Source organism: Choloepus didactylus, chromosome 1 (genome assembly GCF_015220235.1).
Source record: "Choloepus didactylus isolate mChoDid1 chromosome 1, mChoDid1.pri, whole genome shotgun sequence".
Taxonomy (NCBI): Eukaryota; Metazoa; Chordata; class Mammalia; order Pilosa; family Megalonychidae; genus Choloepus; species Choloepus didactylus.
Genome location: NC_051307.1, coordinates 197,118,201 through 197,145,802, shown reverse-complemented (window position 1 = coordinate 197,145,802; position 27,602 = coordinate 197,118,201). Strand labels below are relative to the sequence as shown.

General features: G+C 37.3%; 1 protein-coding gene across 1 annotated transcript in view; it reads right to left on the bottom strand.

Annotated features, from left to right (window-relative positions):
- KIF15 (kinesin family member 15) overlaps nucleotides 1-27,602 on the bottom strand; it is a 102,398-nt gene that overhangs the window by 44,793 nt on the left and 30,003 nt on the right. Inside the window, exons 8-16 of the mRNA XM_037848847.1 lie at nucleotides 14,735-14,944; nucleotides 10,701-10,826; nucleotides 10,405-10,527; nucleotides 6,794-6,917; nucleotides 6,161-6,237; nucleotides 5,699-5,908; nucleotides 4,637-4,814; nucleotides 3,114-3,255; nucleotides 2,258-2,399 (exon numbers count right to left, since the gene is read on the bottom strand). Coding sequence (XP_037704775.1) covers nucleotides 2,258-2,399; nucleotides 3,114-3,255; nucleotides 4,637-4,814; nucleotides 5,699-5,908; nucleotides 6,161-6,237; nucleotides 6,794-6,917; nucleotides 10,405-10,527; nucleotides 10,701-10,826; nucleotides 14,735-14,944 — 1,332 coding nt within the window. The remainder of the gene's footprint in view (nucleotides 1-2,257; nucleotides 2,400-3,113; nucleotides 3,256-4,636; nucleotides 4,815-5,698; nucleotides 5,909-6,160; nucleotides 6,238-6,793; nucleotides 6,918-10,404; nucleotides 10,528-10,700; nucleotides 10,827-14,734; nucleotides 14,945-27,602) is intronic.

The window sequence follows — 27,602 nt, the reverse complement described above, 5'->3', positions numbered from 1 at the left end:
GAAGGAAAGCAAAAGGAAAGAGACTTGTGTCTGTGTATCCTTTGTACCTTCAGTATATCCACGTACCTTCTGTATATCCATGACCTTCAGTCATGTGAATGTATTACCTCCACAAAAATTCAAATAAAATTATTTTAAAAATCAGTCTTCTGTTATGCCAAGCCCTTGATCTTGGGGCTTGCCCTCATGAAGCTTGTTACCGCAAAGCAGAGGCTAAGCCTACTAGAATTGCACCTAAGAGTCACCCCCAGAGAACTCCTTTTGTTGCTCAGATGTGGCCTCTTTCTCTAAGCCAACTCTGCAGTAAACTCATTGTCCTACCTACCAAGTGGGACATGACTCCCAGGGTGTAAATCTCCCTGGCAATATGGGACATGACTCCCAGGGATGAGCCTGGACCAGGCACTGTGGGATTGAGAAAGTCTTCTTGACCAAAAGGGGGAAGCAAAATGAAACAAAAAAAGTTTCAGTGGCTGAGAGACTTCAAATGGAGTCGAGAAGTCATTCTGGAGGTAATTCTTATTCGTTATATAGATATCCCTTTTTACTTTTTAGTGTATTGGAATATAGAAGGAAATATCTGAAACTGTTGAACTGAAACCCAGTAGCCTTGATTCCTAAAGATGATTGTATAACTATGTAGCTTACATGGTGTGACTGTGTGATTGTGGAAACCTTGGGCTCACACTTCCTCTATCCAGGGTATGGACAGATGAGTAGAAAAATGGGAAAAAAATATAAATGAATAATAAGGGGAATGGAGAGGATGGGGTGTTTTGGGTGTTCTTCTTTACTTATATTTTTATTCTTGTTTTTATTATTATTTTTTTTTTGGAGTAATGAAAATGGATTTTGGTGATGAAGGCACAACTGTATGATAATACTGTGAACAACTGATTGTAAACTGTGGATGATTGTAGGGTATGTGACTATATCTTAATAAAACTGAATTTAAAAAAAATCAGTCTTCTATTAAATGACACAAGAAGCATCACTGCTAAAAATAACCATTATAGATACATAAACCTTTTTTAAGCTTAAGATGCATTAAGGTTTTTTTTAACTCTCAGAGAATCTGAACTCATCATCATCATCACCTTCTCAAACTTTTGCTTTCCTTGTATATTTTCCCTTCTCTCTCCTCATTCTCAGAGGCTTGCACAGTTTTTCTTTTTTGAGGTCTATAGGTTATTTGGGGTTGGGGATTGGGGTGGGGACCTCCTGTTACTCCCAGTGGTACCTATTTTCATTAAGTAGCCATTGTTCTTAGGATTTCTATTCTTCCACTGAAAACTTTGAGCACACAATACATTGTAAAACAGCTGCAATTTACCAATATCCACCATGTACCCGGCACTTTATCAATTATCTCATTTAATGCTCTAACAAACCTACAATTAAATTATCTTTATTCCTGTCATGGTTAATATTTCAAGTGTCAACTTGATATGATGCCCAGTTCCTTGGCCAAGCAAGTGCTGGCCTGATTGTTACAGTGAGGGTATTTTGTAGATGGGTTTACACCGTTAGTCAGTTGATTGCATGTACAGCTGATTGCATCTACAATAAACAAAGGAGATTGCCCTCAGCAATGAGGGGAGTGTTTTCATCCCATCATTGGAGGTTTCAAAGCCAGAACCAATAATTTCAGAAGTCAGAAAGAAGAAATACTGCCCCTTCTCCAGCCAGCCAGCTTCTCCTGGGAAAAATAACTTCACCTTCATCAGTATCCAGCTTGCAGCCTGCCCTACAGAGCTGGACATGCCAAATTTCAGAATCATCTTTTTTGAAGTTTCCCCCTTAAGACCTGCCCTACAGAATTCAGACTTGTCAATCCCCTATAATAAATCCTCAATATTTATTATTAATTTATAATTATTTTTAATTGTATTATAATTAAAATATATTATAATTATAAACTATATAATTTATAATTAATTAATAGAACTGTTGTCCTATTTCTCTGGAGAACTCTAATACGATCCCCAAATTCAGAGACAACAAATATGTGGCTCAGTAAGGGTAGACTGCAATTTGAATCCAGGTGTGATTCTAAATGCTGTATTCTTTCCTATTCTGCCCTGCCCCTGGGGGTTACATCAGAATCCTAGGACCAGTGACACCTCGGATAAACTGTCTGAAATGGATTCTGTCTATATCCAGAGATGAACAGAGAAAATCATTCATACCTTTTCTCCACTGTTAACAAAATGAGACAGCACTGATTAAGATGAAAGTATTGCTCCACATTCCCTACCTTAATTGTTTCAGCATGAATTTTATTCAGCTGAGAAACTTCGTGCCGCTTGCAGGCTTTGATTGCTTCCAAGAGGTTTTCAAGATTAAAGTTTGCTTTTTGCAAAGATTGAAGCTCTGATTCCAATTCTAACTGCCTTTTCCTAAGAGATATTATAAAATTGAGTATTTCAAGTAATAAATAATATACACATATAGAATACTTTACAGTTTATATTCTCACATAACTTTATAGTTAATTAACTCTTAATAAGAAATATTCTTTCAGATAATTTACTTTCATTTTTCAGTTGGGTAAAATATGGCTCCAAGAGGTTGTTGACTGTTTAAGGTATGTAACTAGTAAATAATACAGCTCAAATTAAAGAGCCCAAATAGTCCATGATTTGAACTATTTGTGATGGTATTTTTAAAACAAGCATTTTCACTTCTTCAACTATATTTTAGGATAAGCTTAATCTTAGTTATAATATGAATGTGTTTTTATATTTGTTTTCTTTTACACAATCTGTGTCAAATAAGATATTGTTTAATAGACTATAATCTCAAAAACTCCTTATTTAGTTCATAACACCAGTAATTTAAATTAGGGAACCAGAAAAAGAATTTATAATGTAAGTTCAATAGACACTCATCTCAACCAAAGTATCACTTAAAACATTCGCCTCATCTAGCTCATTAAATATATTAAAGAGCTAGAAGCAAGCTCTTTTACTTCATGTCAAAACATGTTAGTTGCTAGTACAAGAGTTTACTATTTAAAGAGAAATGCCTAATTAAATTGTCTGTTAAACATTAAGCAAATGAACACTAAACGGTATTAAATAGGTAAGCATGCATGTATATTTACATTTTACCTAGTTAATTCTTTGAATTCTTCATATTCTTGTTTTGAATTATTCAGTTCTGTCTGAATTTGTAGGAGCTGTGTTTTTAACTTCTCACTGTTTGCCAATGAACACTGCTCTTTCGGAGCTTTAGGAGAGTATCCTTGCTGACCTGATAATAAAGAAACAACACCAGTCTTGGAAATGACAAAAATAACAGTACACATTTTCCAAGTGCCCTGCCAGTTATCAATGTGGAAGCATAAGGAAGAAACATGAGAAATGGGTTCTAAAGTAAGCCCTGAACTACAAGAGCCTGTAACTCAGGAGACACAGGATACAACACAGTGCGTCAAAGAATGTTAGAAGTTGTGTTTAAGAAGCTGAGAGGCCACAGGATGGGGGGACATATTTAAGGTAACACTGTCATTAGGAGAAAGAATGAAAAATGAAGCACAAGATGCATAATCCTGGATGGAGAAAACATTAAAAGATGAATCTTGCAGGAATTAGTACTAGCAGCTAATGTTAAGACTACAAATTATTTAGAAAAAGAAAGAAATAGTAAGGCAGCAATAGCACCAGGAAGAAAATATTAATTTTAATGAATTGCTTAGAAGACAGAATCTGTTGAGAGGCACTGAATTTCAGCGTGGGAAAATATCATGTAAAAGTAGTTTAGAGACAAAGGATGTTTACAAACTGGTGGGGTCTAGAAATTATCATTAGTATCTTTGAAGCAGTAAGTCAAGGTACTATTGAAGCCAAAATGATCAACAAAATACAGAAGACTACAGGAAAAAATAGTTGAAATAGTAAACAAAAAGTGTTCTTAGCTTTGCATCTAAAACCTACTCTCTACACTTGAACACAGTGAATTGTATTCTTTCATTAAGTCATAACAGAATGGAAGCAGGCTTGGAAAAGGAAAATTTTAAAGGCAAGGAGACAGGCTTCTTTATGAGTGCAGATAAAAAAGATTAAGGCTTTTTCAATTTCAGCCTAAAAAGAAACAAAGGTAGAGGCATGGTATGATAAAAGACCAGGAAAATATTAACTCTAAGAATGGGGCAAACACAGACTTTGTTACCAAATCCCAGGGCATTAACACTGATAGCTGCCAAGCCTGTAAATCAGACTCAACACTAACTAAGCCGTTTTTCATACAGTAAAAATATGTATGAAATAATGAATAAGTAAGAAAGTCTACGCTGGCAAGTATGACTGGCAGCCACGATAACACAGCGAAAACACTGTGCTTGGTGGACCGTGAATCTGACCCCTGTGCTCTCCGACACTGCACAGACCTTCACCAGGCTGATAAACATTGCAACCCTGCATTTATGCATGTTGTGAATGGTTAAGCACTTTTCATTTCAAATACTTTATACAGGAAAATTCAATTTAATAAAAATTAAAAGAATAAGTATGCATATAAGAAATTAGCAGACCAGGTCTGGAGGTGAAAATGAAGGCTCTAACTACAAGGCACTATAAATGTGCTTTAAAACAGACTCTCCTTACAAGGCACGTACGCAACAATTATTTCTTACCTTTGTCGATTTTCTCTGTGTCAGATACCTCGGAGAAAGCTTTTTCTAGTTTTGCAACGGTCTGGGCATCTATTTCTTGGGCTCTTTTCACAGGCTCTAACAATCTCAGTTTTCTATTCTCCTCCCTGAGGGAATGGTTTTCCATAGCGTACTTTGCAACTCTTGGGTGGTGATCTATCTGTGACATAGAAGAATTACAGACATATGTATTTATATACATTTCCTTAATGAACATGTTTTTCTGAAAATCCTGTAGAAAAGATGTGGAACCTGCATGCACTGCTGGTGCCCTGCTGCAACCACTGTGGAAAGCAATGTGGCAACTGTGATCAGATCGAAAATGTGTATTCTATGTCTCCTTTCACCCAGGAGCCCAAGGAGGTAAGCACAAGGCTGTGTACTGCAGCAGACAACCCGTGCAAAAGGTACTGATTAAATTACCATACAAAAATAAAAAATAAATAAATAAGGAACCTCTCTGTCAACCATGATTGAATGCCCTATAAGAAATAACAGTAAAAATGGAAAGATACAGAAAAATGCATACAGCCTGCTGCCTTTTGTGGTATGAAGGAATAAAAGTAATGATATCTATCCTATTAGTTTGAGTATTATAAAAAACTGTGGAAAGACACACATACACACACACACACAAAACAGATTATCTTTGTTTTTTAACAATCTGCCTCTTTACCCATCCATTCTCCCCAGGGAAAAGGAAAACAACAACAACAACAACAACAACAACAAAAACGTCAAAGATTCTCAACTCTAAAGAAACTTCTGATTCTAAAAACCATAACTGCCCATGGGGTGAAGTCCTGCTTGGCCTGCTAGGGCTGAGGGCTATGGTAGCAACACCACTGCAACTTCCTCCCTTTTCCTTTCAGGATTTACTATTTTGAAAAAGGGGGTAAAAGGAATTACGCAATCATGCTCTGTCAGGTAAATTTATTTAAAATTATTTCCACTGCATTAAAAATTATAAGTATTCATTGACAAAGTTATATTTCATTTCAATTTCTTTTGTTTTTAGAAATACTGCAAATGCCATGTACTTACTTGTTCTCGCAGAGTTTGAATCTCATCCCTTAATTCTGAGAGCAAACGGTCCTGCTCCTCAGGCAGAAAACTTCCCCGGGTTTCCTTGTGGAGCTTCTCCAGGCGCATTATTTGATCTTCTCGGAATTTCACAATCATTTTATTTGATTGAATAAATTTTTCTTTTTTGAGGGTGAGGTCTTCTAGTTGGCTAATTTTTTCTAACAGACACTTGAGAAATTCATAATTTCTTAATTATGGTTAAAAAAGAAAAATAATTCAGCTTCCATAAATTTTCATAAGCCCCCTAACAAACACTGACCTCACATTTAATTTTAAAGGCAAAATTAGCTTTTTTTCACAACCTTCCTTTGTTTTCTTTATCTACTTGGTGCCATTTATTTCACTTTGTAAGTCAATAAAACCACATACCCCCAACCTAAAATATCTCAAATCCCCATTATACTAAATTAAGTTTCCTACCTTCTTTTCCTGTTCAGATTTCTTAAAGAATAACATTGCCTCTCGGAAATAGTTCATGTAACTAGCCTTCTCATTGTCTGTAATTGACCCAGTAAGAAAGAAAGGGAAAGAGAAAACATGTTTCTTTCTCAAACTTTTAAAACTAAGAGATGAGCAAAAATAGGCAGACTTTGACTGCTCCAAATTAATCTCAAAGAACTAGACTGTCATCACTAGATCAGGGATTTCAAGTTAACCCATTCTACATATTAGCTATTTTATGAAGAAAAGTAAGTTTCTGTTTGTTTAGTAACCATATATAGATTACATATGGTGTGGCAGAATTTTGAAAATGGTTCTAACGAAATTTATTCGTTTTTTTTTTAGCACTTATTAGGGATGAATTATTCAAAATCATTTTGATTCCCCCTTCCCACCATATCTCACAAAACTCAGTGCCTCTGATATCTGATTACAGACCAATTACCATGTTCCTATACAGGTGAAATAAACAGAAAAGGAGTAAATAGGAGCAGATACTTATGAGAAGTTTGGGTAGTCTTGTCATGTTATGCCCATCTATCATTGGAGTTTTCCCATACTAATATGAGCACAGGTTCTTCCCCAGGGTAAAGGACATTTTGCTTATCTTACCTCTGATCTGAATGCTTTCTGATAGTACCTGCCCTGAAGTAAGCTGGGCCAGTTGTTCTTTGAGCCTCTTCACTTCAGCTTGCAGCTGGCTCACATTTCCTTGGGTATCTTCATTTACCACTGCCTAGTTCAAGAATTAAAAAAACAAACAAACAAAAAAACATTAAAAGAATGCTCTTTGAGTTGTACAGTCCTATGTTTACGTTTGTTTGTATGATTTGGAGTGGTGAACCCTAAACAAAACTGCACTTCTGTCTTGCAATCAACAGGCCACCAGAATCAGAGTGTGCTGGAGTGTGGGAGTGTGGAGGAAGCTCCCCTTCCTTGTGCCTTCACACCTTGTGCCAAGCTCTAATCCCTGCCCCACCCCTACTCCTCCCCAAGGCTCCCTCTTAACACCTGCTTTGCTGAGCAGCCCTGGTATGTTCAATTAGCATGTCCTCCTCCCAGAGGAGAACAGCTCCAGGGCAAACACCTCAATGGGTGTCATTTCCTCTTTGTCCTCGCATACAGTGGAAAGGGAGCCTTGCTGCAAGGGTGTGATTACTCGTAGAGCTGCTCTGAAGTCCATCAGCTAAGCAGAAACAACCTTCTCCAGAGAAATCCAAACATGTATTTCCAATAGTCCTCCTGGAAGAAGAGGTTGGCTGGACAGCACTATCTCTGTTTTTGCACCATACTAAATGCTATCTTCATTTACTGAAAGAAATGTCTCATTTGAGGTGACTTCTAAATGGTTTAAAAAAAACCCAGGGTGGTAAGTGCCAGCAACTAAGTACCACCCAGTTCAAAAGTACCCAGTTCTGGCATTGGGTATCTGTGTTACACCTGAAACTCAGAGATGGAGTGCTGCAGATATGAACATTAGTATTTAGGCATACAGCAACTGTTCAAAAAAAAAAGCTGGACTAGAGCCCAGACATCAGAGATATGAATAAAGCAGATCTCGTTAAGACTAGGGCAAATCGGGCCAAAGGGTAAAGGTTGAAACTGACTGTGTTCAAACTTCAACTTCCATGTGAGACCAAGGGAAGAGATGTTTATTTGGTGTAAGATCTATATTTTCTAAACAATATAACTTCTACAGTCAGTTTGTTCAAACACTACAATTAACTGGAACTTTGAATAGGAAGTGAGCTATGGTAGGTCTGTATAGATTAGAATGAAATAGCAACACATCCTAAAGTAATTTGGGTGGAGAATAAAAATATATATTCGGATCCCCCCTGAAGAGCTGGGGGAGAATGCAGAGGTGTTGGACTTCCTCACCTGGATTGTTGCTGATGTTCTCACAAACACTAGGGACTGACTGCTTGATGTGCTGAGCCCTCTGTCTTGGGGCTGGCCCCTATAAAGCTTGTAGCTGCAAGGAGAGGCTAAACCTGCTTATAATTGTGCCTAACAGTCTCCCCGAGTGCCTCTTTGTTGCTCAGATGTGGCCCTCTCTCTCTAACTAAGCCACCTTGGTGGGTGATCTCACTGCCCTCCCCGCTACATGGGACCTGACTTCCAAGGGTCTCCCTGACAACGTGGGATATGACTCCTGGGGATGAATCTGGACCCGGAATCATGGGATTGAGACGATCTTCTTGACCAAAAGGGGGATGCAAAATGAAACGAAATAAAGCTTCAGTGGCTGAGAGATTTCAAATGGAGTCAAGAGGTCACTCTGGTGGACATTCTTATGCACTATATAGATAACACTTTTTAGGTTTTAATATATTGGAATAGCTAGAAGTAAATACCTGAAACTACCAAACTTCAACCCAGTAGCCTTGACTCTTGAAGACAATTGTATAACAAAGTAGCTTACAAGGGGTGATGGTGTGATTGTGAAAACCCTGTGGATCGCATGTGGATTGCACTCCCTTTATCCAGTGTATGGAAGGATGAGTAGAAAAATGGGGACAAAAACTAAATGAAAAATAGGGTGGGATGGGGGGGATAATTTGAGTGCTCTTTTATTTTTATTTTTTATTCTGATTCTGATTCTTTCTGGTATAAGGAAAATGTTCAAAAATAGATTGGGATGGCGAATGCACAACTATAGGATGGTACTGTGAACAGTTGATTGTACATCGTGGATGACTGTAAAGTATGTGAATATATCTCAATAAAAGTGAATTAAAAAAAAAAGTACCCAGTTCTGAAATAAACAATGCTCTAGGGAGGAAAAAAATCTAAAAACCCCAAGGTCCTCTGCTTTCTTGTCATAGGTCCAGCCTGCCCACTGAAATATTTAAATAGTTCATCCTTAAACAAGTCCCAGATATCCTGGTGAGTGACAATGAGACAATTCCCACTGCTAAGCTGTAGCCGGGGGACTTACCATTGATAGTGACTAGTTTAAGACTCCTATGTTTGTTGTTTCGTGTGTTAAGAAACCATTTCTAGTTGCCTCTGATTCTTATGGCCAGCTGCATGTCAAAGCACTCCTGCACATTCTGACATCAGTCACATCAGTGATATCATAATTCTAATTATCACTACAGTACTCTATTCTTCAAAGACCAAAAACAAGACCCCAGCTTCTTGACCTCTAATGATTTTTTCTCACCACATTACAAATACGCCACTAGAGATCATAATTCAAGGAAGTAAAATGAATGACCAGACCTATACTCTTCTTCATTCTCTTGAATATAGTCAGTGACCACCTCAGGGACTGAAGAGACTGTTCTAGCTGAAGGGAAACGGGCAGCAACGTGGACCTCTTCACTCTCATATTAATCAAACGATAGATGATTATGGTGTCTAGTTTTCAGTCAGAAATGACTGATTTTCCCCTCGCAGGAGAGAGGAAATTAATCTACCAATTTGTACAGCACTAGGATTCTTTTGTCTGGAACCAAAGGCTCTCCAGTCTCTCCTGAACAAGTGGTGGACTCCTTGGTCTTTTGGCAGTCTACAGCAGGGTTAGGCAAACCTCTACTCATGGGCCAGACCCAGCCCGCTGTCTGTTTTTGTAAGTAAAGTTTTATTGGAACAACACAGCCATGCCCATTTGATTGCATATTTCTATGGCTGCTTTTGCACTACAAGGGCAGAGTTGAATAGTTGGAACAGAGACCATCTGGTTCAAGAAGCCTAAACTATTTACCATCTGGCCCTTCATACAAAAGTTTGCTGACCCTGGTGTACACCAACATCAAGGAAGCTTTGTGTATTAAAAGTAAAATAGGGACTCCTTGGAGTTGAAAGATGAGCTTTGTCAATGTTAACAAATTATTTTCATAGCATACCCCCCCATCATTCATATACATACATACGTACATACATACACACATACAACACACACACAAATCTGCTAACATGGTTAAGGCAAATAAATTAAGTCTACAACCCAATTACTATGGAAAAACTTTGCCTTCCATTAAGGAAAAGCTAGTCAAACAATTGCAACCATAAGATCTAAGCTGAGTCTTGAATTATATCTGTAATACAGAGGACTAGGAAAGATGAAATGCGTATCTTCCTTAAAGTTAAGATAAGCTTTCAGAGAGAAATAAATACAAGTTAATAATAATATTAGGGCAATCACAAAAATGGGACACTGCAAGCTTAAGTATTTTTCTAATTTACTTAATAAAGCATACTTAGAAGGATTTTACCTTGTTTTTAATCAGCTTGGCTCTTTGAGCAAAATGAAGCGTTGATAGGGTTTCTCCAAAACACCTGGATCCAGGATGAACATTTGCAATTATGGCTGTTTTGGCATTACCTCCAAGGGAATCCTGTTTAGTGACAAGAATGGTGTACATTTTCAGATGAGAAATAGAAAGATGTATTTTCAGCAAGAGAAAACGCATACTCTTGCTAGTAAGCCAGAGAGACTGTCCCACTATCAACCATAATGAACATAACAGCAACAACAAAATAATCCAAGGAACCCAATGATCTACTTCACCCGTAGTAGGAAGGTAAGTTTGGAGTCTCTGTAGCAAACATGTCTCTGTTTCCCGTTGCCCACATCGACAAGTGCAGTAATCACTTGACCCAGGCAGCTCAATGATCGGTTTATGTTACCTGCTTCCTAAGGCATTGGGGAAAAAGAGCAAACATTTAGGAGACTGGTTACTTTTTGGTATTTTGAAATAAAATATACCTAGTAAGGATGACAATTTTGGACAAAGATAAATAAGGGACAACATTAGTGAAGGATAACTAACTATCCCCTAACTTGCTCCTATTTGATGTACACTGCAATTTTAGTATCCAAAGACAAACACCAAAATCATGTGAAAAAAAATATTAATGTTACCTCATGATGATAATAATTTAAAATTGACCTATAAGTAAGGATATACTACCCCCCTTCAATATAACAACAACAACAAAAAACAAAAATCAAATCAAAAAAAAAAAAACACCCAGAGGAAAAAAGTTGGGGTAATGTGTTAATAGTAAAAATAGTAAAAAATAAAAAGTTGGGGTAGTATGTTAATAGTATATTAATAGAAATATATTTAATAGAAATATTTTCCCATCCTTGTATGTTAAAAATTATCAGTATATGATGACTAATAACTCACCTCTCGCCACCCAAAGCCACTGATGAACATATTACAAGAGAATATTCAGTCTAATTCTGTGAAGTATAATAAAATCCCTTTAATACAGTGGTTTGGGGCAAGGAGAAAAAATGTCTAGGCTAAATATGTTACACTGGATTTTTAATGTAGGTAGCATATTTTGTTTGGTATCTCAATCTGCAGTGGTGGAAGTATAGTAAAAAGAGAAAAATAATGGAGATTATAAAGCAAGATGTGCTGAATTCAGAGTTGCTACTATTTGTTACCATTCAAAGAGCGATAAAGCGGTTGAGAATACTGTCTATGGAGCTGCACTACCTCAGCTCTACCATTATTAGCTATGAGACGTGGGACAATTTACTTTAGTTTCTTTAACTTTAACTGTAAAATAGAAAGGATAATGGTGACTACTTCCCAGAATTGCTGGGAGTGCTGGTTTGCATAAAACATGTCCCCCAGAAAAAGCCATATTCTTTAATGCAATCTTATGAGGACAGATTGATTAATCTTTTTGACTAGGATATACCACTTGATTGAATGTTTCCATGGAGATTTGACCCTGCCCATTCAGGGTAGGTCTTGATTAGTTTACTGGAATCCTTCAAAAAGAGCTGACACAGGCCCAGAGCTGATGCTTTGAGATGCTAGCCCAGAGTTTGCTCCAGAGGTGCTAAGAGAGACAAGCCCACTGACATTTTAGAGAACACCATTTTGAAATGCAACCCAAGAGCAAAGGAACAGCAGATGCTAGCCACATGCCTTCCCAGCTGATAGAGGGGTTCTGGATGCCATCAGCCATTCTTCAGTGAAGCTATCTTCTTGTTGATGCCTTAATTTGGACACTTTGATGGCTAAAGAACTATAAATTTGTAGCCAAATAAACCCCCTTTATAAAAGCCAATCCATTTCTTATATTTTGTATAGTGGCAGCATTGGCAAACCAGAACACTGGGCAAGTTAAATGAGTTGATATATGTAAAGCACTTGGAACAGGCCTGGCATTTGTCCCATTATAATCATATGCTATTATTGTGCTTTATATCTCAATAGAAGCACAACCTCAAATCCTAACTTTTAAGGCAAAAAAATAAGTTTCTCCTTCACCATTCCTGACACCTTTCTCCTGATCTCCATACCTCCTAAACCATAGAATCTACATGTATTTTATTGACAACACATATTACAATACATACAATAAACATTGACAATTCATATGTAGAACCTCTGGTCCCACTGCTAATACCTTAGACAAGGACTAGGTCCTTAACTCTTCATACCGGAAATATGAAACAGCATAACTGGTCTCCTTTTTCTTTAGACTCTCCCTTCTTGAATCTGGCATTGGTGGGCCAGATGGCAAAGATTTTATAAAACAAGTTTACTTCATGAAATTACTCATCTGCTCAAAACTTTTAAGTTTTTCCCAGTGTCTGCAGAGTTGAATGCAAACTTGGCCTCACACACCTGGTGCTCAGTGATCTGGGTTTATCTGCTTATTTAACTCCAACCCATGCACTGGGTCCATGTTGAAATGCCATAATGAGTCTATATCCACAATAACTCTTGAAATGTCCCCCGACCAGACTGGTATTCCCTGCTCCTTTTTCTCTACCCAAATTCTGTTCCCTTTGAGACCACACTCAAGAACCATTTCTTATTGAGGACTGACAGCTTGACATGCTGAGCCCTCTGTCTTGGGGCTTGCCCCTATAAAGCTTGTTACTGCAAAGGAGACACTAAACCTGCTTATAACTGTGTCTAAGAGTCTCCCCCTGAGTGCCTCTTTGTTGCTCAGATGTGGTCATCTCTCTCCAGCTAAGCCACCTTGGCAGGGGATCTCACTGCCCTCCCCACTACATGGGACCTGACTCCCAAGGGTGTAAATCTCCCTGGCAACGCAGGATATGACTTCCAGGGATGAATCTGGACTCGGCATCATGGGATTGAGAACATCTTCTTGACCAAAAGGGGATGCAAAATGAAACGAAATAAAGCTTCAGTGGCTGAGAGATTTCAAATGGAGTCAAGAGGTCACTCTGGTGGACATTCTTATACATTATATAGATAACACTTTTTAGGTGTTAATGCACTGGAATAGCTAGAAGTAAATACCTAAAACTACCAAACTCCAACCCAGTAGCCTTGACTCTTGAAGACAATTGCACAACAATATAGATTACAAGGGGTGACAGTGATTGTGAAAACCTTGTGGATCGCACTCCCTTTATCCAGTGTATGGATGGATGAGTAGATAAATGGGGACAAAAACTAAATGAAAAATAGGGTGGGATGGGGAAGATGATTTGGGTGTTCTTTTTTATTTTTATTTTTTATTCTTATTCTGATTCCTTCTGGTGTAAGGAAAATGGTCAAAAAGAGATAGGGTTGATGAATGCACAACTACATGATAGTACTGCAAACAGCTGATGGTACACCATGGATGACTGTATGGTATGTGAATATATCTCAATAAAACTGAATTTAAAAAAAAAAGTCATTACAGAGCACTTGGGATGATCCCAAGTTTTTTGATGTAATGAGAGCGAACAGGTGCAGAGAGAATGAGAAGAATTCATTATGTACAATACTGGATTTTTTTTAATAATGTGAGTATAATTCATTACATCTATGAAAATAAAGCCTAGTATCATATTAAAGGGTTTATCTCTACATATTTTAAAAGGCGAAAGAAAGAGTTTTGATTAACGAGACAAGCAACAAGCTGAAAGTATAATATCTGTGAAGTTTTACCTCAGTGTTTATTTAATGGTCTTGTGTCTTTGGAATGTGACTAAATATGCCTGACTCTGAATCCCTTAAGGTGCGAGGAAAAAAGAAGGCATTCAAACATATGTGGTGACTTAAAAGCATATGACAAATTAGAAACTCAAAATAATATATTTAATTAAATACTATGATAAACAATGATAATGTACTTTTTCTATGTGGAGTATGTTTCTTTAAATTGAACATGTGCATCTAAGTAAACTGAGGAATTTCTGTGTCTGCTTTAAAATCTCAATTGCTACATTAAGTGTCGCATAAATATGTATACTGTTTTAATGCAAAATTTTATAAGCATTTTATCAGAGACAATATAAAGGTACTTGTGTATTTAAAAAAAAAAAAGAACCGTTTCTTTCCCACACTTTCCCAAAGCACTCCATGTCATACCCTTTTTCCCTTTTTCCTCTCAACCCTGCCACCGGTGACCATCATCTCTTCCAGCATGAAATCAAACATTTTTGCTATTGACAGATTTGTCCCGTTCCATGGATATTTACTGTCCCCACCTCTTAACAAAAATTTCTGTTCCTGTAAATGGGAGCAATTTCTTACTCCTATGTAGCCCTCACACAACTTAGTTTGAATTCACTCAGTTAACTGAAGACCATAACTTTATTCTTACCTTCAACCTCATCCCTTCTGTGTGGGTATCTTTTTGCCTTTCGGATCCTGCTAAATCCACCAGATTGAGTAGGGAAGTCCGTATATTCACAGTCTCATTGCTTTTCTCCATTGACTCTATAGTAATTGTAAAGACTGCATGAGACCTAGAGGATTCTCTATTCATTGATGTCGATGCCACACGTCTGTTTCTCCATCCTCCAGACAACACCTAGGCAAAAGGAAAATATGTTGAAAGAAGCAACAAAGTACATTTAAGAAAAACTTAAGACAGAAAATAAGCTCGTGAGAATCACTTGTTTTAATAAGAAAAACACTGACATATCGTTAATTATCTACTTACACAATATTTATACAAAGCATATTTCCCCTCTAAAACAGGGGTGGGAACCTATGGCCTTGCAATTGTTATCTTGCTCTTTAAATGAATTTATGTTATCACAAGCTACAAGTGGTACACAACAGCCCCCAAAATCATTACTAAGAAATTAGTAAGGGGTGGTGAGAAGGCATATTGGTCCATTAGGGAACATCCTCAAATTATTATCCTTCCTCTGTCCTCTTTCTGTTTCCTCTCCATGTTATGGAAAGAGAACGAAAAGGAAATCAGAAGGCTTAGGAACCAGAATTGGTGTTGTCACTCTTTATTTCTGTAAATTACAAAATCTCTCTGAACCTCTTTCTTTACCTAGACAATGAAAAAGTTGAACTAAACAAATCTCTAAATTATCTTCCAGCCAAAAGTTTTGTCAGTTCTTTGTTCTATAAAGGATTTTTTTTCCCTACAAGATACATGAAGGTTCTGACTCCAGGTTCCAGAATCGGATGAGGATGAATTCAAACCCTGGCTCTATCATTAATTAGCTAAGTGGTATAGAGCCAGTTTAACCTTTTCAAGGTTCAGTCACCATATCTGTAAAATGGGAGTATGGGTTTCTACTCCATAGGGCAGAACATCTCAAACTTTAACGTGTGATGAATCACCTAGAGAGCCTGTTAAAATGCAGATTCTAATATAGTGGGTCTGAGGTGGGCTCTGAGGTTCCATATATTGAACAAATTCACAGGTGATGCTGATGGCCTGAGAACCACATTTTGAATAGCAAGGTCATAATATGTATAGGGTAAAATGGGGAAAGTAGTACCTCTAAAAGAGTATATTGAAAAAATGAAATAATGTATACAAGCACAGTGCTTGCCAAATACATACTAAGGATTCCACAGACACCAGATACTATAACCATCTCAATTAACCAGGCACAGTAGAAAATTACAATTATTTGCATATTTTGTTAGTACTTTATGCTTCCTATTCATATTCAATACTGTATATTAAATATTCAATAAATGATAGATTCATATAGTAAAAAAATAACTTACATAGAACTAAGCAAGTGAACAAAAATTTGCATAGTATATTATCATTTGTGCAACATAAGGGGAAGAAAGCAAAAAAAGCTGTGATGGTTAGGTTCATGTGTCAACTTGGCCAGGTGACGGTACCCAGGTGTCTGATCAAGCAAGCACTGGCTTAACCTTGCTGCGAGGACATTTGTGTCTGGTTAATAAACCAATTGGCTGCAGCTGTGACTGATAATGCCAACGAAGGATGTGTCTTCCACAATGAGAGAATGCAGTTAGTTGGATTTAATCCAATTAATTAGTTGAAGACTTTTAAGCGAGACAGATAGAGGACCTTCACTTCTTCGGCTGCCCAGCAAAGCATTTCCTGAGGAGTTCGTTGAAGTTGCCAGTTCATTTCCTGAGGAGTTCATCGAACATCTTCATTGGAGTTGCTAGTTTGCTGCCTGCCCTACAGAATTTGGACTTGTGCATACCCACAGTTGCGTGAGACATTTTATAAATCTTATATTTATAGATATCGCTCATTGATTCTGTTTCCCTAGAGAACCCTAACAATACACAAGCAAATAAAAAGATCAAACTAAAAAAGAAACAAAGATATTCAGTGAATGTTTCTGGATTGGAAGGCCCAATACTGTTAAAATGTCAATTTTCCCCAAATTGATCTATAGATTCAATTCTGATGGGAGTCTGTGTATTAAAGTAACAGATGATTTAGTTTGTTTGGTGTATAGAACAGACTAAGCTCGAGATGTCAAGAAGATTGAGAAAATCCACAGTCAACTAATGTGACTTATGGTAGCCAAGGAATCCTGCAGTGTTACCATGGAAACTGACTGAATGGTTTGAAATGAAGACTGTCATGTTCTTAGAAAGTAAATAAATATCTTTTGAATTTGAGGAAGTGTTGGGAAAGAAAATACTTTATTTAACTAAGTGGGATATTCAAAAGCCAAGAGATCATTTTTTGTATTTTGTTTTTTAATGTTTACTTTAGAGACCTAGGAATGTAAATGCTTTCAGTTAGAAAGCCTCTATTTATTTTTGGAAATTGAACATGAAATACGCCTATCTTACAAACTTTGTGCAGATTATTTGATTTTAGGCAAAATATATAATTATTTCTTTGGTAAAGTTATATCAGGAATTTGAAAAAGATATTAAGAGAAGCCAATCTTACTTCAATTCAGTTCATCTGTTTTTAAAAGAAAATTAAATATAGCCATTTTACTGGATTGATAATTCTTTTGGAGCATAAAATTTTGTGCTGTTGATGATCATAAATATATAATACGGTAATTGGGATTAACTATGCATAGTAATACGCCTAATTAAGTATAGTAGTGTAGTCTCAATTATATCTAAAGGTAATTATGAATTACAAATACTCCTTACCTTAAACTTTCCAGATTTAAACTATATTTTTGAATGTAAGGTATTTGTAGTACCCTTAGCTCACTGAGCTGTAATTTATTTGAAACCAGTTTTCAGTGATCAAAAATAACTGCAATTATTTTGAACACATGATGGTCACTAATGACTGAAATCACCATATTAGAGAAATAATTACTACATATATCCTATCTATAATTTCTCAGAAGGGCTAAGTATTATTTGAACGGTTAAATCTTTGCATACCCCCATGACACCCCTGCCCATTTTCCCTTTATTTAACCAAGGTGTTAAGCATCATTCAAAACTGTTATCTTTTCCAGTAAACCAGAAATATGATATTAGTTGATATTTATCTTGTATTTGTAACCTGAGTTTTACCATCTAAATGTAATTTTCACATGTTGATTCCTCAAGAGTAAAATGAAGGCACTATACATTAAAATATCTTTTGTTAAAAATTTGTCATGTTGAGCAACATTTTAGCATGGAAAATTCCATTGGCCATTATGAATTCTGGAATGTTTTAAAGAGGTCAGCAAATAAAATATTACATGAATTAAAAAAAAATGGATACTGACACATCTCCACAATACACAAAAATGACCTTGAAGAGGATCATTGGTCTAATTGTAAAACAAAAAGCTATTCTAAAAAAAAAAAAAAAAAAGAAAGAAAAAGAAAAAATCTTTGCAACCATGCAGTAAACAACAATTTTTAGACAGAATACAAAAAGGAAGAAACATAAAAGAAAAGATTGATAAATTGGACTTCATCAAATTTAAAACTTTTGCTTTTCAAAAGAATTACAGGTTAAGTTTTTAGGTGTGATGATGAAACGATAAGTCATAAACTGGGAAAAAAATATCCACAACACATATATCAGACAAAGAACTTGTATCTAGAATTTATAAAGAATTCTTAAAATTCAATAAGGCAAACAACCCAATTAAGAAATAGGAAAAAGATTTGACTAGATAATTCACAAAAGATATATGAATGCCCAGTATCACACGAAAAGATGCTCAATCAAGAAAAGGCAAATTAAAACCACAACAAGATATCACTGCTCACCTATTAAGATGGCTAAAATTTTAAAATACTGACCATACCACCAAGTGTTCACAAGGATGTGGAGGAACAGGAATTCTCATCAATTGCTGGCAGGTATGTAAAATGCTACAACCATTTTGGAAAACATTCTGGTAGTTCTTTAAAAGTTAAAAATCCTCCTACCATATTAGCCACTTTTTCTACTCCTAGGTTATTTACCAAAGGGAAGTGAAAACACATGTGCACACAAAGCCTTACAGAATTAGGAATTTGAATTCAGACTGAATTTTGATGACATTAAAGAATTACAGGTTAAGTTTTTAGGTGTGATGATGGTATTATGGTTATATTTTTTAAAAAGAATCTTTATCTCTGAAATACATGCTGAAATATTTATGGATAAATTGATATGATAATGGAATTTGCCTCAAAATAATACAAAGGGGCAGAAGTAAATGGGGATGCAGATGAAACAAGAGTGCCAGGAGTTGATGAGACAAGAGGATCCACATCTATTATGCCACTGTTGATTATTGCATATTTTTTAGATTCTTCTGGCTTGTTGCTGTTGAAAATCTGGAGTCAAGCTACATGTAGATTTTTGTGGTGATCTGCCTTCTTTCTTGGGTGTATTTAAGATATCTGCTTGACTTTGGTGTTTTGCATTTTCACTACAATGTATCTAGGCTGTAGATGTCTCTTTATTTGCCCTCTTGGTGACTGGCTTGGGCTAAAATACTATCTTTGGCCCTTGATGTGGGAAGCCAGGACATAAGGCATTTGCTAAAGTAAGTGCTGAGAGATTAACGTGGAAGGGGAAGTTGGAAAGCATTTGCTGAACCTCACTTTTGGAAATAAGAGATTTTTCAGTACCTCCTGAGAGGGGAGTTAAGAACCATGGACCGTACATCTGGATTAAAAGAAAGCTATTGGATTCCTGTAAATTTCTCTGTTAGTTATTTTTGTCATCATCTGTCAGTCTATTTATCTTTAATGGTCAATATTAAATTACTCAAACAAAAAAGGGCCTGTCCCTTGTCAGGAGAGAGAAAACTAGGGAGATTGCTTTCTATTTCAAACTAATGAATAGTTTTTGGTTCAGGCATTTGGGTCTTTTTGTTATTACTGAAAATTAGTGATCCATAAAAAAAAGAAAAGCATCAGTCACGAATCTTATCGGTGAAAAGCAACATAATATTAGGTAATGTATATTTTTAAAACTTCCTGATTCATTCTATGAGGTCAGCATCACCCTAATACCAAAGCCAGGTAAAGATATCACAAGAAAATTACAGCTCAATATCCCTTATAAATAAAGATGCAAATATCCTCAACAAAATACCAGCAAACCAAATACAACAGCACAGTAAAAGAATTATACACCATGGTTGTGATGGTTAGGTTCATGTGTCAACTTGGCCAGGTGATAGTACCCAGCTGTTTGGTCAGGCAAACACTGGCCTAACAACTGCTGTGAGGATGTTTGTGGCTGGTTAATAAACCAACAGGCTGGTTTATTAACTCATCAGTCAATTGACTGCAGCTGTGACTGATGACTCACCAAAGGGCGTGTCTTCCACAATGAGAGAATGAAATTGGCTGGATTTAATCCAATTTATCAGTTGAAGACTTATAAGCAAGACAGATAGAGGACCTTCACTTCTTCTTCAGCTGCCCAAATGAAGCATTTCCTGAGGAGTTCGTCGAAGTTGCAAGTTCGTTTCCTGAGGAGTTCATCGAACACATTCGTCGAAGATCCCAGTTCATTTCCTGAGGAGTTCGTCGAAGTTGCCGGTTCGTTTCCTGAGTTCATCGGACATCTTCCTTGGAGTTGACAGTTTGCTGACTGCTGTACAGAATTTGGACTCATGCATACCCACAGTTGCGTGAGTCACTTTTACACTTTTATAGTCAGAGACAACTCTCATTGATTCTGTTTCCCTAGAGAACCCTAATACAATGGTCAAGTGGGATTTATCCCAGAAATGCAAGGGTAGTTCACCATAAGAATATCAGTTGTCACATACAATAATAATAGAGTGAAGGAAAAATACCACATTATCATCTCAATTAACACATCAAAATCTAGCACCCTTTCTTAATAAAAACACTTAGAAAATTAGAAAACTAGGAATAAAAGGAAACATCCTCAACATGACAAAGGGCATATATATATAATCCCATAAAACACCATATTCAGGAGGCGGGGCAAGATGGCAGACTGGTGAGCTGTATGTTTTAGTTACTCCTCCAGGAAAGTAGGTAGAAAGCCAGGAACTGCGTGGACTGGACACCACAGAGCAATCTGACTTTGGGCATACTTCATACAACACTCATGAAAACGTGGAACTGCTGAGATCAGCGAAATCTGTAAGTTTTTGGGGCCAGGGGACCCGCACCCCTCCCTGCCAGGCTCAGTCCCGTGGGAGGAGGGGCTGTCAGCTCCGGGAAGGAGAAGGGAGAACCGCAGTGGCAGCCCTTATCAGAAACTCATTCTACTGATCCAAACTTCAACCACAGATAGACTGAGACCAGACACCAGAGAATCTGAGAGCAGCCAGCCCAGCAGAGAGGAGAAAGGCATAGAAAAAAAACAACACGAAAAACTCCAAAATAAAAGCGGAGGATTTTTGGAGTTCTGGTGAACATAGAAAGGGGAAGGACAGAGCTCAAGCCCTGAGGCTAATATGCAAATCCCAAAGAAAAGCTGATTTCTCTGCCCTGTGTACCTTTCCTTAATGGCCCTAATTGCTTTGTCTCTTAGCATTTCAATAGCCCATTAGATCTCTGAGGAGGGCCCTTTTTTTTAATCCTTTTTTCTTTTTCTAAAACAATTACTCTAAGAAGCCCAATACAGAAAGCTTCAAAGACTTGCAATTTGGGCAGGTCAAGTCTAGAGCAGAACTAAGAGAGCTCTGAGACAAAAGGCAATAATCCAGTGGCTGAGAAAATTCACTAAACACCACAACTTCCCAAGAAAAGGGGGGTGTCCGCTCACAGCCATCATCCTGGTGAACAGGAAACACTCCTGCCCATCGCCAGCCCCATAGCCCAAAGCTGCTCCAGAAAACCCACTGTGACGGAAGTGCTTCAAATAACAGGCAAACACCACAAAACTGGGCGTGGACATTAGCCTTCCCTGCAACCTCAGCTGATTGTCCCAGAGTTGGGAAGGTGGAGCAGTGTGAATTAACAAAGCCCCATTCAGTCATCATTTCAGCAGACTGGGAGCCTCCCTACACAGCCCAGCAGCCCAGAACTGCCCTGAGGGGACGGCACTCACCTGTGACATAGCACAGTCATCCCTCAACAGAGGACCCGGGGTGCACAGCCTGGAAGAGGGGCCCACTTGCAAGTCTCAGGAGCCATACGCCAATACCAAGGACTTGTGGGTCAGTGGCAGAGACAAACTGTGGCAGGACTGAACTGAAGGATTAGACTATTGCAGCAGCTTTAAAACTCTAGGATCACCAAGGAGATTTGATTGTTAGAGCCACCACCCCTCCGTGACTGCCCAGAAACATGCCCCATATACAGGGCGGGCAACACCAACTACACACACAAGCTTGGTACACCAATTGGACCACACAAGACTCACTCCCCTACTCACCAAAAAGGCTAAGCAGGGGAGAACTGGCTTGTGGAGAACAGGTGGCTCGTGGACGCCACCTGCTGGTTAGTTAGAGAAAGTGTACTCCACGAAGCTGTAGATCTGATAAATTAGAGATAAGGACTTCAATTGGTCTACAAATCTTAAAAGAACCCTAGCAAGTTCAGCAAATGCCAGGAGGCCAAAAACAACAGAAAATTATAAAGCATATGAAAAAACCAGACGAAATGGATAACCCAAGCCCAAGCACCGAAATCAAAAGATCAGAAGAGACACAGCACCTAGAGCAGCTACTCAAAGAACTAAAGATGAACAATGAGACCATAGTACGGGATACAAAGGATATCAAGAAGACCCTAGAAGAGCATAAAGAAGACATTGCAAGACTAAATAAAAAAATGGATGATCTTATGGAAATTAAAGAAACTTGACCAAATTAAAAAGATTCTGGGCACTCATAGTACAAGACTAGAGGAAGTTGAACAACGAATCAGTGACCTGGAAGATGACAGAATGGAAGATGACAGAATGGAAAATGAAAGCATAAAAGAAAGAATGGGAAAGCCATAAGGAGCACACTCCACTTTGTCTAGTTTATGGATGGATGAGTAGAAAAATACGGGAAGGAAACAAACAGACAAAGGTACCCAGTGTTCTTTTTTACTTCAATTGCTCTTTTTCACTCTAATTATTATTCTTGTTATTTTTGTGTGTGTGCTAATGAAGGTGTCAGGGATTGATTTAGGTGATGTATGTACAACTATGTAATGGTACTGGAAACAATCGAAAGTACGATTTGTTTTGTATGACTCCATGGTATGTGAATATATCTCAATAAAATGATGATAAAAAAAAAAAAAAAGAAAGAATGGGGAAAAAAATTGAAAAAATTGAAATGGACCTCAGGGATATGATAGATAATATGAAACGTCCGAATATAAGACTCATTGGTGTTCCAGAAGGGGAAGAAAAGGGTAAAGGTCTAGGAAGAGTATTCAAAGAAATTCTTGGGGAAAACTTCCCAAATCTTCTAAACAACATAAATACACAAATCATAAATGCTCAGCGAACTCCAAATAGAATAAATCCAAATAAACCCACTCCGAGACATATACTGATCACACTGTCAAACACAGAAGAGAAGGAGCAAGTTCTGAAAGCAGCAAGAGAAAAGCAATTCACCACATACAAAGGAAACAGCATAAGACTAAGTAGTGACTACTCAGCAGCCACCATGGAGGCAAGAAGGCAGTGGCACGATATATTTAAAATTCTGAGTGAGAAAAATTTCCAACCAAGAATACTTTATCCAGCAAAGCTCTCCTTCAAATCTGAGGGAGAGCTTAAATTTTTCACAGACAAACAAATGCTGAGAGAATTTGCTAACAAGAGACCTGCCCTACTGGAGATACTAAAGGGAGCCCTACAGACAGAGAAACAAAGACAGGACAGAGAGACTTGGAGAAAGGTTCAGTACTAAAGAGATTCGGTATGGGTACAATAAAGGATATTAATAGAGAGAGGGGAAAAATATGACAAACATAAACCAAAGGATAAGATGGCTGATTCAAGAAATGCCTTCACGGTTATAACGTTGAATGTAAATGGATTAAACTCCCCAATTAAAAGATATAGATTCGCAGAATGGATCAAAAAAAATGAACCATCAATATGTTGCATACAAGAGACTCATCTTAGACACAGGGACACAAAGAAACTGAAAGTGAAAGGATGGAAAAAAATATTTCATGCAAGCTACAGCCAAAAGAAAGCAGGTGTAGCAATATTAATCTCAGATAAAATAGACTTTAAATGCAGGGATGTTTTGAGAGACAAAGAAGGCCACTACATACTAATAAAAGGGGCAATTGAACAAGAAGAAATAACAATCGTAAATGTCTATGCACCCAATCAAGGTGCCACAAAATACATGAGAGAAACACTAGCAAAACTAAAGGAAGCAATGGATGTTTCCACAATAATTGGGAGAGACTTCAACACATCACTCTCTCCTATAGATAGATCAACCAGACAGAAGACCAATAAGGAAATTGAAAACCTAAACAATCTGATAAATGAATTAGATTTAACAGACATATACAGGACATTACATCCCAAATCACCAGGATACACATACTTTTCTAGTGCTCATGGAACTTTCTCTAGAATAGATCATATGCTGGGACATAAAACAAGCCTCAATAAATTTAAAAAGATTGAAATTATTCAAAGCACATTCTCTGACCACAATGGAATACAATTAGAACTCAATAACCATCAGAGACTTAGAAAATTCACAAATACCTGGAGGTTAAACAACACACTCCTAAACAATCAGTGGGTTAAAGAAGAAATAGCAAGAGAAATTGCTAAATATATAGAGACAAATGAAAATGAGAACACAACATACCAAAACCTATCGGATGCAGCAAAAGCAGTGCTAAGGGGGAAATTTATAGCACTAAAAGCATATATTAAAAAGGAAGAAAGAGCCAAAATCAAGGAACTAATGGATCAACTGAAGAAGCTAGAAAATGAACAGCAAACCAATCCTAAACCAAGTAGAAGAAAAGAAATAACAAGGATTAAAGAAGAAATAAATGACATAGAGAACAAAAAAACAATAGAGAGAATAAATATCACCAAAAGTTGGTTCTTCGAGAAGATCAACAAGATTGACAAGCCCCTAGCTAGACTGACAAAATCAAAAAGAGAGAAGACCCATATCAACAAAATAATGAATGAAAAAGGTGACATAACTGCAGATCCTGAAGAAATTAAAAAAATTATAAGAGGATATTATGAACAACTGTATGGCAACAAACTGGATAATGTAGAAGAAATGGACAATTTCCTGGAAACATATGAACAACCTAGACTGACCAGAGAAGAAATAGAAGACCTCAACCAACCCATCACAAGCAAAGAGATCCAATCAGTCATCAAAAATCTTCCCACAAATAAATGCCCAGGGCCAGATGGCTTCACAGGGGAATTCTACCAAACTTTCCAGAAAGAACTGACACCAATCTTACTCAAACTCTTTCAAAACTTTGAAGAAAATGGAACACTACCTAACTCATTTTATGAAGCTAACATCAATCTAATACCAAAACCAGGCAAAGATGTTACAAAAAAGGAAAACTACCAGCCAATCTCCCTGATGAATATAGATGCAAAAATCCTCAACAAAATACTTGCAAATCGAATCCAAAGACACATTAAAAAAATCATACACCATGACCAAGTGGGGTTCATTACAGGCATGCAAGGATGGTTCAACATAAGAAAATCAATCAATGTACTACAACACATTAACAAGTCAAAAGGGAAAAATCAATTGATCATCTCAATAGATGCTGAAAAAGCATTTGACAAAATCCAACATCCCTTTTTGATAAAAACACTTCAAAAGGTAGGAATTGAAGGAAACTTCCTCAACATGATAAAGAGCATATATGAAAAACCCACAGCCAGCATAGTACTCAATGGTGAGAGACTGAAAGCCTTCCCTCTAAGATCAGGAACAAGACAAGGATGCCCGCTGTCACCACTGTTATTCAACATTGTGCTGGAAGTGCTAGCCAGGGCAATCCGGCAAGACAAAGAAATAAAAGGCATCCAAATTGGAAAAAGAAGAAGTAAAACTGTCATTGTTTGCAGATGATATGATCTCATAACTAGAAAACCCTGAGAAATCGACGATACAGCTACTAGAGCTAATAAACAAATTTAGCAAAGTAGCGGGATACAAGATTAATGCACATAAGTCAGTAATGTTTCTATATGCTAGAAATGAACAAACTGAAGAGACACTCAAGAAAAAGATACCATTTTCAATAGCAACTAAAAAAATCAAGTACCTAGGAATAAACTTAACCAAAGATGTAAAAGACCTATACAAAGAAAACTACATAACTCTACTAAAAGAAATAGAAGGGGACCTTAAAAGATGGAAAAATATTCCATGTTCATGGATAGGAAGGCTAAATGTCATTAAGATGTCAATTCTACCCAAACTCATCTACAGATTCAATGCAATCCCAATCAAAATTCCAACAACCTACTTTGCAGACTTGGAAAAGCTAGTTATCAAATTTATTTGGAAAGGGAAGATGCCTCGAATTGCTAAAGACACTCTAAAAAAGAAAAACGAAGTGGGAGGACTTACACTCCCTGACTTTGAAGCTTATTATAAAGCCACAGTTGCCAAAACAGCATGGTACTGGCACAAAGATAGACATATAGATCAATGGAATCGAATTGAGAACTCAGAGATAGACCCTCAGATCTATGGCCGACTGATCTTTGATAAGGCCCCCAAAGTCACCGAACTGAGTCATAGTGGTCTTTTCAACAAATGGGGCTGGGAGAGTTGGATATCCATATCCAAAAGAATGAAAGAGGACCCGTACCTCACCCCCTACACAAAAATTAACTCAAAATGGATGAAAGATCTCAATATAAAAGAAAGTACCATAAAACTCCTAGAAGATAATGTAGGAAAACATGTTCAAGACCTTGTATTAGGAAGCCACTTCCTAGACTTTACACCCAAAGCACAAGCAACAAAAGAAAAAATAGATAAATGGGAACTCCTCAAGCTTAGAAGTTTCTGCACCTCAAAGGAATTTCTCAAAAAGGTAAAGAGGCAGCCAACTCAATGGGAAAAAATTTTTGGAAACCATGTATCTGACAAAAGACTGATATCTTGCATATACAAAGAAATCCTACAACTCAATGACAATAGTACAGACAGCCCAATTATAAAATGGGCAAAAGATATGAAAAGACAGTTCTCTGAAGAGGAAATACAAATGGCCAAGAAACACATGAAAAAATGTTCAGTTTCACTAGCTATTAGAGAGATGCAAATTAAGACCACAATGAGATACCATCTAACACCGGTTAGAATGGCTGCCATTAAACAAACAGGAAACTACAAATGCTGGAGGGGATGTGGAGAAATTGGAACTCTTATTCATTGTTGGTGGGACTGTATAATGGTTCAGCCACTCTGGAAGTCAGTCTGGCAGTTCCTTAGAAAACTAGATATAGAGCTACCATTCGATCCGGCGATTGCACTTCTCGGTATATACCCGGAAGATCGGAAAGCAGTGACACGAACAGATATCTGCACGCCAATGTTCATAGCAGCATTATTCACAATTGCCAAGAGATGGAAATAACCCAAATGTCCTTCAACAGATGAGTGGATAAATAAAATGTGGTATATACACACGATGGAATACTACGTGGCAGTAAGAAGGAACGATCTTGTGAAACATATGACAACATGGATGAACCCTGAAGACATAATGCTGAGCGAAATAAGCCAGGCACAAAAAGAGAAATATTATATGCTACCACTAATGTGAACTTTGAAAAATGTAAAACAAATGGTTTATAATGTAGAATGTAGGGTAACTAGCAATAGAGAGCAATTGAG